Source organism: Dendrobates tinctorius, unplaced genomic scaffold (assembly GCF_039654945.1).
Source record: "Dendrobates tinctorius isolate UK_male_01 unplaced genomic scaffold, ASM3965494v1 ptg000097l, whole genome shotgun sequence".
Taxonomy (NCBI): Eukaryota; Metazoa; Chordata; class Amphibia; order Anura; family Dendrobatidae; genus Dendrobates; species Dendrobates tinctorius.
In genome coordinates, this window is record NW_027361765.1 from 17,375,089 (window position 1) to 17,385,941 (window position 10,853).

At 50.4% G+C, this 10,853-nt stretch overlaps 1 protein-coding gene across 2 annotated transcripts in view; it reads left to right on the forward strand.

Moving 5' to 3' along the window:
- The window catches only part of LOC141098925 (threonine--tRNA ligase 1, cytoplasmic-like), a 116,171-nt gene extending 111,393 nt beyond the window's left edge, over positions 1 to 4,778 (forward strand). For both annotated transcript variants that reach the window (XM_073586935.1, XM_073586934.1), the window contains exons 22-23: positions 3,828 to 3,942; positions 4,537 to 4,778. In XM_073586935.1, coding sequence (XP_073443036.1) covers positions 3,828 to 3,942; positions 4,537 to 4,685 — 264 coding nt within the window. In that variant the 3' untranslated portion in view covers positions 4,686 to 4,778. The remainder of the gene's footprint in view (positions 1 to 3,827; positions 3,943 to 4,536) is intronic.
- The last annotated feature ends 6,075 nt before the right edge of the window (positions 4,779 to 10,853 follow it).

Genomic DNA, 10,853 nt, shown 5'->3' on the forward strand with positions numbered 1-10,853 from the left:
AAAGCAAACTGGCATAAACAAAGACATAAGAATGGAAATTCAGCACAGCCTCAGCAGGGGCTGGCTGACCACAAAAACTGAGTAAACAAGACCAAATCTCATGTGAAAAAATAGCAGAGCACACTTAGCTTGAGAAGGCAGGAACAGAACTGGAAACCAGAACCTCAGGGCAGGAAAAAATCACCAGCACAAAATTAGGGAGTCTGCTGTCTTAAATCCAGTCAGAGATTCCTGATGTCCACTCACAGTCCTCCTCCTCAGGTGGCAGGTCTCTGCCATTTAGATCAGCTTCATTACCTATTGTTACCACTAGAGAGAGCCCGGATGGAGAACTCACGACTCCTCTGTCAACACATCCAGCTCCACCACCCTCACCAGAAGCCAGAGGTAAACCAGAAAATGAGTTCACAACAGGTTCTATAGCATCCTTTTTGCGGTTCCCAAAAAGAATGGGTCTGTCAGGCCTGTTTTGGACCTGAAGCTTCTGAACAAATTCATCAGGATCAGACATTTCTGGATGGAGTCTCTCTGTTCAGTCATATCGGCTACGGAGCAGTGAGAATACTTGGCCTCAATAGACATCCAGGACGCATATCTGCATTTTCCCATTTTTTCCTCCTCATCAGAGGTTTCTACGCTTCACCATCGGCGATCAGCATTTTCAGTTCGTAGCGCTACCCTTCGGGCTAGCCACGGCTCCCAGAGTGTTCACAAAGGTTATGGCAGTTGTCATGGCCACACTGCATTCTCGAGGCATAGTCGTCTTGCCTTATCTGGACGACCTCTTGGTCAAGGGCCCGTCAATACGGGCATGAGAGGAAAAGGTCAACATCATGCTAGATACTCTTGCCCGCTTAGGATGGTTGGCAATGCAAAGAAGTCATCTCTTGTGCCAGCTCAGAGGATCTCCTTCCTAGGAATGATCTTCGACACTTGCCGAGGGTTGGTAAATCTCCCTCAGGAAAGGGCGATAGCTCTCCGGCAGGGTGTCCGGACACTTCGCCAACCAGTCCCTCATATCATCCGATCCGGGATGAGGATTCTAGGGAAAATAGTGGCAGCAATGGAAGCGATACCTGTCGCCCAGTTCCACCTTCACCCCCTGCAGCACGCCCTCTTGTCAGCCTGGGGCAAGAATCCTTTCACGCTCGATCGGCGGTGCCGACTGTCCTCTCATGGTGGACAGTCGCTCGGATGGTGGATAACCAGTTCCTCTCTGGCCCAGGGGAAACCTTTCCCCCCAGATCATTGGCTGGTAATGACAACCGACGCCAGTCTCCTCAGCGGGGGAGCGGTGTTTCACCACCACACAACCCAGGAACGGTGGTTGCCACTGGAGGCACGCCTCCCGATCAACTTATTGGAGATACGAGCAATTTTGCTGGCTCTGCCGAAGTTTCAACACTTTCTAGCAGGCTGCCCTGTCCGGATTCAATCGGACAACGCCACAGCGGTGGCTTACATAAATCATCAAGGGGGCACCCGCAGCAGAGCAACCATGCGTGAGGTGGGGCTCGTTCTTCAGTGGGCCGAAGCCAACCACTCGGTGATTTCGGCTGTCCACATTCTGGGGCGTGGAAAATTGGGCGGCAGACTTTCTCAGCCGGCAGGGTCTTGCATCCGGAGAGTGGTCTCTACATCCCGAAGTTTTTCAGCAGATTTGTCAACTGTGGGGAGCTCCGGATGTGGACCTGATGGCTTCCAGGATGAATGCCAAGGTGCCCACATATGTCGCTCAGGCCAGGCATTCGTGGTGGACTTGTTGGTTCTGCCATGGAACCAGTTTCGCCTCCCATATCTATTTCCCCCACTGCCACTACTTCCGAGAGTCATCAAAAAGATCAAGACGGAAGGGGTGCCGGCGATTCTGCTGGACCCAGACTGGCCCCGTCGAGCGTGGGATGCAGATCTAATGCAGCTGCTCGCCGACGTTCCTTGGCACCTGCCAGAGCGCCCAGATCTACTGTCTCAAGGGCCGATTTGCCACCCGAACTCAGGGATCCTGTGTTTGACGGCATGGCCGTTGAATCTTGGTTTCTAACCCAGGCAGGGTTCGGGAGCGAGGTGGTCGCTACAATGATTAGCGCCCGGAAGCCTGCTTCAGCACGAATTTACCACCACACCTGGAAGGTGTTCTTTGCTTGGTGTTGAGGCCGCGGTGTTTCTCCACTGAGATTCTCGATCCCCAACATCTTGGTTTTCTCCAGTCGGGCTTAGAGAGCCAGGATAGCTCAGTCGGTAGAGCATTAGACTCGGGCTTTTCCCCAAGTTCCCTCAGGAGACAAATATCGGCCTTATCCATCCTGTTCCAGCGCAGAATTGCTATCAATTTGCAGGTGAAGGCTTTTCCTTCAGGGAGTCTCCCACTTGGTACCTCCCTATAAGGCACCTATGGATGACTGGGACCTTAACATGGTCCTAAGTGTTCTGCAGGAAGCTCCATTTGAACCGCTTCAGGATATCTCTTTGAGGTACCTTTCCTGGAAAGTGGTGTTCCTAGTGGCCATCACTTCCATCAGGCGGGTTTCAGAGCTGGCGGCCCTATCCCGCCGAGCTCCGTTCCTCACTTTCCATAAGGATAAGGTGGTCCTCAGACCAGCCCCTCCTTTTCTGACAAAAGTCGTGTCTTCTTTTCACATTAATGATGTTTTGCCTTCATTTTGTCCAGCACCAGTGCACCGTGTGGAAAAGGCTCTTCACACGTTAGACCTGGTAAGAACCTTCCGGGGTACCTGTCGCGGACGGCACCCTTTCGTCAGACGTACACGCTGTTCTTGCTCCCCGAAGGGCGCAGGAAGGGACTCGCTGCCTCAAAAACGACCATAGCCAGATGGATTCGTTTGACTATTCAGGAGTCCTACCGCATTAGAGGCACACTGATTCCAGCAGGGATCAGAGCGCACTCTACCTGGGCAGTGGGCGCCTCTTGGGCACTTCGGCACCAGGCTTCGACGGAACAGGTTTGCAAGGCAGCAACCTGGTCCAGCCTGCACACATTTGCCAAACATTATAATATCCATGCTCAGGCCTCGGCGGATGCGAGCCTGGGTAGAAGGATTCTCCAAGTAGCGGTGGCGCACCTTTTAAACAAGAGGTGCATGTAGCTTGGATCGGTGAGTCAATTCTCCCACCCAGGGACTGCTTTAGGACGTCCCCCAGTATCTGTGTCCCCCAATGAGGCGAAGGATAAACATGGATTTTTGTGATAACTCACCGTAAAATCCTTTTCTCCGAGACGCTCATTGGGGGACACAGCACCCACCGTATTAGCCAGTTGGCTCTGTTTTTGTTTAGTTAATACGCATTTATTTATGTGATATAAGGGTGGTCCTTTTCTGGACATGTTGTACCTGTATTAAGGCTGATTTTGTTGTCCTACTGCTTTGGGACCAAACTGAGTTCCGCCCGCAATAGGGGTGAGGGTGTATATGACGGAGGAGGAGCTAACCTCTTTTTTTCCACTTAGTGTCAGCCTCCTAGCGGCAGAAGCATACACCCACAGTGCCTGTGTCCCCTAATGAACGTCTCGGAGAAAAGGATTTTACGGTGAGATATCACAAAAATCTATGGTTTTACATCTGATTACAAATGGCTGGTCAAACCCAGAGAGCCAATATAGAACATGTCTTGATATCTATTAATGTGTTTTCATTCTAGGACCCTCAAAAAAACAAAATCTAAAGTAGTCTATAACCACGTGTCCTCCTTTTTGTTTTAATGGAAAATATGTATTTGATATATCCTTCTCTAGGGCCAATGGTCAGATGATATTGATTGATAATGATTATTAGTGCCCAGTAATACTAACTGCACACTATTAATTTTAGGTGTGCAAAGAATTTTTCGATGCAGGTTTTATGGCTGATGTGGACTTGGATAATAGCTGCACGTTGAATAAGAAGATAAGAAATGCACAACTGGCGCAGTACAATTTTATATTTGGTAAATTCAGAACATTCATTGTGCTATATACACTGCGTTGTAATGCAAAGTAGCCCTGTAACAGCGTGAGACCGCCGAGCCTCATGATTTGATGCAGCGACCACGTTCTGTAGATGTTACTTGAATGCTGCAGCCGCATAATCAGTGTCTAGATAATCAGGAGAGAAGATGCACTGGAGCTACAGAATAAAGTGGTTTTTTTTTGTTTTTTTACCTCTGCAACGGGAATCAGTATTGGTATCAAAATATTATGGGATATAAAAATACATGTACATTTTCTTAATGTTTTTTTTTTTTTACCTAAAATTCTAAACAAAAGCCCTTAATTCTGTTCTCTATGAAAGTTTGATTCTGGTAGGACTTTTTATTTAAGATAAAAAAAAAAATGCTATAGCAATAGTACTTTAGGGATCATCTCTGGAGAATGTTTTTTTTTTTTTTTTCTTTTTTTAGTTAAACTTGATAAGGCGGATTTTGCCTGTAGATTGTTGCAATGAAAATGCCCTGTTCTGTATTTTAAAGCTTGTCATGTGAATCTGCCGTAGTCGGTGAATGAACGGACATATGGTTAACATGTAAACTCTGTTCATCCAGTGGTTGGCGAGAAGGAGAAGGTGAACAGCGCGGTCAATGTGCGGACACGAGACAACAAGGTGCACGGAGAAGTGTCCATAGCCTCAGCTCTAGAGAAGCTTGCCAAATTAAGAAAGGAGCACAGTAAAAACGCAGAAGAAGAATTCTGAAGAAAAATCTACTAACTTTAAAGATAAAAGATTTTGTGGCCACTGTGAAAAACAAACAGACTGAAAGTAAACAAAAAAAACTTTAGTAATTTATTAAGTTGTGACAATTTCTTCTGTTGTGAGAATGGTTGGAAATAAAGATAAAAAAAAACTCCCCTAACCTAATATTACAGAGCCATAATAGCCTATTTTAATAGCATGTGCGGGCTTAACCTGCTAACGACCAAGTGCCCTAAATTTTCGATGCTTTCAGTGCTTTTGTAAATTTATGGTGCAGGGTCCAACTCCTGCTCCTGCAATCTGGGAACAGGTCATATCCCATGCTGTCAGTTACAGCCATGGACCCTGAGGAGGCGGTAGAAAACAGAAGCGGTAATAACTGCTTTTATTTAACCAGCTGCATTGCACTCAATGAGCGCTAAGTAATGTGCAGAAGCATTGGTAGTGACTATACCGCTATAGGGCTTGGCGATCACATGATTGCTGGGGCTGCGCCTGGCATTGCTGTGCTGCTGAGCCCTATCAGACATAGATCAGCTCTACTAGTGGAGCGGTGCATAGCAGGGTCTGTTTTCTCCTGTAACTGGGGTATTATGGATGGGCTGGTGGGCAAATTTTAGCCTGGGGGGTAAGCATATAGCACTGTCCCACGAATCTTTAACCTGCTTATCCACAGGCTGCTGTATAAAACAGCATTGGTAGCAAGGTTTAAAAAATGGTGGTTGGTGCTGTTTTCATTTTGGGATCACACTCACATCTGCAATTCTATATACATTATCAAGCTGTTAGTAACTGCTTGATCATTTAGAAGGTCTAATAATTAGCATTGTCATTTATTTTGAATTCAATGAGTTGGTACAGCAGATTACTGGTTGTCTTTCTCAGACTGGGAAAATCAGCAACTACACCAAAGTCACCATTGAGTGGTCTCCATACATTGCACTCTACATATACAAATATGTTCACCATAGATCCAACACTTCATAGATAAAGAAACCGAACCAAGTTTTCTTAAGACATAAAGGAATAGAACCAAGCATAACACCTTGTGTAAAGAGTCAAACATAAGTGTGTGTGCACTGCGTCTGACCATCAGTGAATGACTCCTCGGTGCCTCTGAATACTGCATTTGTATTTTTTCAAATGTACATCCTAGGCCAGAGCCAGATCATAATGTCTTTTCTGTATTGGGAACAGACCAGTGGAATTAATGTGCAAAACGGAGAACCCCACAGCCTCCATTTGTACTAGTCATGCAAAGTATCGGGTTTATGCATTAATTCCTGTTATGAATGAGTCACCGTAGGAGGCAAAAACAGAAATACTAGCCAAGTCCAGAAAACCAGAGAAGTTGGCAGCTATCGGATTACTGACCCCTGAACCTATCAACAACAACTAGCCGTAGCCGTGGGGGGTACTTACGGTGCCCTAGACCCCTCGATCACAGCCGGAGAACTACATAGCCTGAAGACAGAAAGGGAAATCTAAACTGCCCCAGAGCAGACCCCAAAGCAATAGGCAGCCCCCAACATATAATGACGGTGAAGCAAGATGAAAAAACACTCACACAGATAGAAAGATAGGCTGAGTAAAAGATGGGGCCCAAGCTAACTACATAGGACAGGATAGAAAAGCTGCTGTCTGTAATCCGCCAAAACCCTATTAAAACAAGAGCCAACAGCTGATAGGGAAAAAAGCCCTGAAGACGCTAGGCTTCAAAAAGACTATATCAGCACTCAGGTATCTTCTGAAGACAGAGCAAAAAGGAATTCAGCACACCCCCAGCAGGGAATGGCAGACATCCAGAAAAACAAAACCAAAACACAAATGCAAAAGGCAGAGCAGAAAACTTAGCTTTTGAGGAGCAGGAATCAGACTGGTCTCCTAGATTCCCTCAGAGAGATCATCAGCAAGGCAGAAGGGCGTCGGCTGCCTTATATCCAGTCAGCAATTCCCGTCACCCAGTCATCATCAGCCTGCCCAGATGCTTGGTAATCGGCCTCACTACCTTCCTTCACCAGAAGAGGGAGTTCATCAGACCTCCATGGTGAAGGGGAAAATGAACTCGCAACAAATTCCACTTGTCTCTTCCTAAAACAAATGCAATTCCCTAAGGCATCATTGACACATCCGTGTTTAAACACGTGTGAAAAATGGTACTGGTGTCATCAGTGTTTTGCATCAGTGTACGGTCTGTGTGTCCTTTTTGTCCTTCGTCTCACTGTGGGACACAGGTACTGTGGGTGTATGCTACTGCCACCTGGAGGCTGACACTAAGTGAACAAAAAAAGGTTAGCTCCGCCGCATACACCCTCGCCCCGATTGCGGGCGGAAACCAGTTTTATGCTTAGTGTCCTTTGGAGGCACACACGTCTGGTTTGCTCCAGACTTTTTCTTTTTAACTTTTTTTCTATGAAGATGAGACAGGGGCGACGGATCCTATTGAAAGGGTCCGATCTCCCCAAACCATCAACGGGCGAGCACGTGCGAGTGTCCCTCCTCTCCCGCAACGTGGGACATGATGCCGGACTTAGCCCTGTCCACCCCTAGGTATTGAAACCATGGGCTGTGCAGAGGCACAAGACTAGTCCGTGCGGCCCCCACTGCTCCACCAACGCTAGACGGCGGTGCTGCAAGAAAGAGGACGGAGCTACGGTGCCTGCACCGTCCTGGATATCACCCCCCTTCCCTCTACCTGATCGGCGAGGTTGTCATGCATGGGATGGTCTGGGAGGGCCCTGCGGCAGCGTCCAGAGGGCTGGAGCCCTTAGCGTCATGCGAGGTACAAAGGCAGGATGTGCAGCACTGAAGGGCAGGCTCTTCCCCCCACCCCTCTGGCGGTGGGCCTGACGCCGGGTCCCGACGCCAGCTGCGCCCTTGGTATGCGGCGGCCTACCACCTGCCGCCACCCCTTTGCAGGCGGACGCTAAAGAAATCCAGCCCACGGCTTCGGCCGGTGTTAAGCCGCGGGCGGAAGTCCCGCCGACCTGTCGCGACATTTCCGGCGGCCCGCCCTCCGTGACCTGGGCGGGCGCCGAGTAAGTTGAGCCCCCGGCTTCACTCCAGGGTAGGCCACAACCGGGAATGGACGCTTTGGCCTACCCACAGCCAAAGTACGCGCAGCGCAGAGAGGAGCAGCACGTGGCAAGAACACATGGGGGACACAGGACCGGGGTAAGTGCGACCCCGACCCTAGAGGCCACGCTACGTATAATCAGGGAGTGCCCTCCTCCCCCCTCAACCTCCAGAAGGACAGTATTAAAGCCTGGCAGACAGTATGGGCGGGAAGGGGAAGAAGCGCATGTTCCTATACACTGCATGCATCTCCTGTCGGGCCATGTTTCTGCGGGCGCAGAGCAACAAATTATGTGAAGCCTGCGACTCCGAACGCGCCCAGGAGCCCTCCCCTGTGACCGAGCCAAGTGGTCCAGATCCTCCGGAATGGGCCCTATCACTATCACAGTCTACGGCATCGCTCACAAAGGAGATCGAGTCCCTTCACGCCCCAGTTAGGGGCAAAGATAGTGGCTCGCCTGTCTGGGAGGGGTCATCCACCTCACAGGAGCCTCCGGCCTGCAGGGGCCGCTCTCACTCCAGGCAGGCGCAAAGGAAAAGAACCCATGCGGCGTCTCCTGGACCATCCGGTGCCTCGGCATCCGTGAGTTCGGCGTCTCGCTCTCCTTCACCAACAGTCGAGAGCGGGCAGAGTTCAGATTATGATGCAGACGAACCCCTGGACCTAGATACCCAAGGGTGTCGGGAAACAGTTGACAGACTCATCGAAGCTGTCAATCTGACTTTGAGGATTGAAGATGACGTCACCCTGGCCTCAGGTCATAAGGTATCCTTTAAGCGAGCTAAGCGACCGCATAGAGTATTTTTCACTCAACCAAAGTTCGAGGACATAGTGCAGCGTCACAGGGAATGGCCGGATAGGCGTTTCTCGGGCCAGAAGACGCTCGAAGCAAGATATCCGTTTGCCCCGGAGCTCTGTAAGAAATAGGCGGAATCCCCAGTGGTGGATCCACCAGTGTCACGCTTGGCCTCTAGAACCCTGTTGTCCGTACCTAGTGGTTCTTCCATTAAGGACCCCACTGATCGGCTCATAGAGAGCTTGGCTCGCTCGGTATATGACGCATCAGGATCAGCACTCTCTCCCTCGTTCGCGGCAACATGGGTAGCCAAGACCATGATGTCATGGTCAGAATCATTGAGCAAGGCCCTGCAGGATAGGGACCTGCCTATGGAGGTATCAGAGATCGCTAGTCAGATCGCTATGGCTGGTGATTACTTAATAAATGCTTCCTTGGATGCAGCCAATTGCGTGGCACTAGCGGCCGCAAACGCAATTTCCATTAGGAGGGCCCTATGGTTAAGGATGTGGCTGGCCGATTCAACTTCCAAGAAGTCCTTGACTTCCCTGCCTTATCAAGGTGGCCGCCTATTCTGGGAAGTTAGACCAGCTCATCTCCGATGCTACAGGGGGAAAAAGCAGTTTCCTCCCGCATCAGAGGGTCAAACCGCCATTTCGCCAGCCTCAGGTACGGTTTCGGGCATCTCGCAACCCCGGGTGGATGGCAGCGGCCAGTTCCGCCGCTCCAGGTCGCTGCAACCATGATAGGGATCAACTGGTCTCATACAGAGCTAACCCGTTGGGCAGAATGCGTGCTCGCCAGCCCAGGTCGAGGGGAACCAGGTCCCAGAGAGCCTCAGCTAAATGACTCGGAGCAATTTTTAGCCGACATCAGAGTAGACGGCCGCCTGCTTCGGTTTCGCCACGTCTGGGTCACGGTAGCACACGAACCATGGGTGACGGAACTAGTGTCCTCGGGGTACAAGATAGAATCGTTTTGGGGGATACCTGACAAACTTTCTTTCCCAGCTTCCCAAAGTGGAGGCCCGGGCAAAGGCGTTGCTAGGAGCCGTCGAGTCACTCCAGCACAACTGAGTCATTATTCCCGTACCAGAGCACGAGAAGGCTTAGGGTTTTTCATTCCAATCTTTTCGCGGTCCCCAAAAAGGATGGGACAGTCAGGCCGGTTCTGGACCTAAAGCTCCTGAACAAGTTCATCAGGATCAAACATTTCCGAATGGAATATCTCTCCGTTCAGTTATATCAGCCATGGAGCAAGGGGAATACTTGGCCTCTATCGACGTCCAGGATGCCTACCTACACGTCCCCATTTTTCCTCCGCATCAGAGGTTTCTACGTTTCGCCATCAATGGCCGACATTTCCAGTTTGTAGCACTGCCCTTTGAGCTAGCCACCGCCTCCAGAGTGTTGACAAATGTAGAGGCGGTCGTCATGGCCAGCTTACACTCTCGGGGCATAGTCATCTTGCCATACTTAGACAACCTCTTGGTGAAGGGCCCCTCATTTCGGGCATGCGAGGAGAACGTCAGCATCACGCTGGATACCCTATCCCGCTTAGGGTGGTTGGTCAACAGGAAAAAAATCATCCCTTGTCCCAGCCCAGAGGATTTCTTTTTTAGGGATGATTTTCGACACCTCCCGAGGGTTGGTAATTCTCTTTCAGGACAAGGCTCTAGCGCTCCGGCAAGGAGTCCGGAAGCTTCTACAACCAGTCCCTCACACCATTCGGTTTGGGATGAGGGTACTAGGGAAGATGGTGGCGGCAATGGAAGCGATTCCGTTTGCCCAATTTCATCTTCGCCCCCTGCAGCACGCCCTCTTATCTTGGGACAAGAACCCGTTCACGCTCGATCGTCGGTGCCGGTTGTCCTCTCAGGTCAGACAGTCACTACAGTGGTGGACGATCAGTTCCTCCCTCCTTCAGGGGAAACCTTTCCCCCCAGACCAGTGGCTGGTGGTCACAACGGATGCGAGCCTCCTCGGCGAAAAACTGCTCCCCAGCCACCACACGACTCAGGGGCAATGGTCGCACCAGGAGGCTCGCCTCCCGATCAACTTGTTGGAAATACGAGCAGTCCGGCTGGCGCCGCAACATTTTCAGCACCTTCTAGCAGGACGTCCCGTCCGGATTCAATTGGACAACGCCACGGCGGTGGCTTACGTAAATCATCAAGGGGGAACTCGCAGCAGGGCAACCATGCGCGAGGTGGGACACGTGCTTCACTGGGCCGAGAGGAACCATTCGGTAATTTCGGCGGTCCACATCCCTGGCGTGGAAAATTAGGCGGCGGACT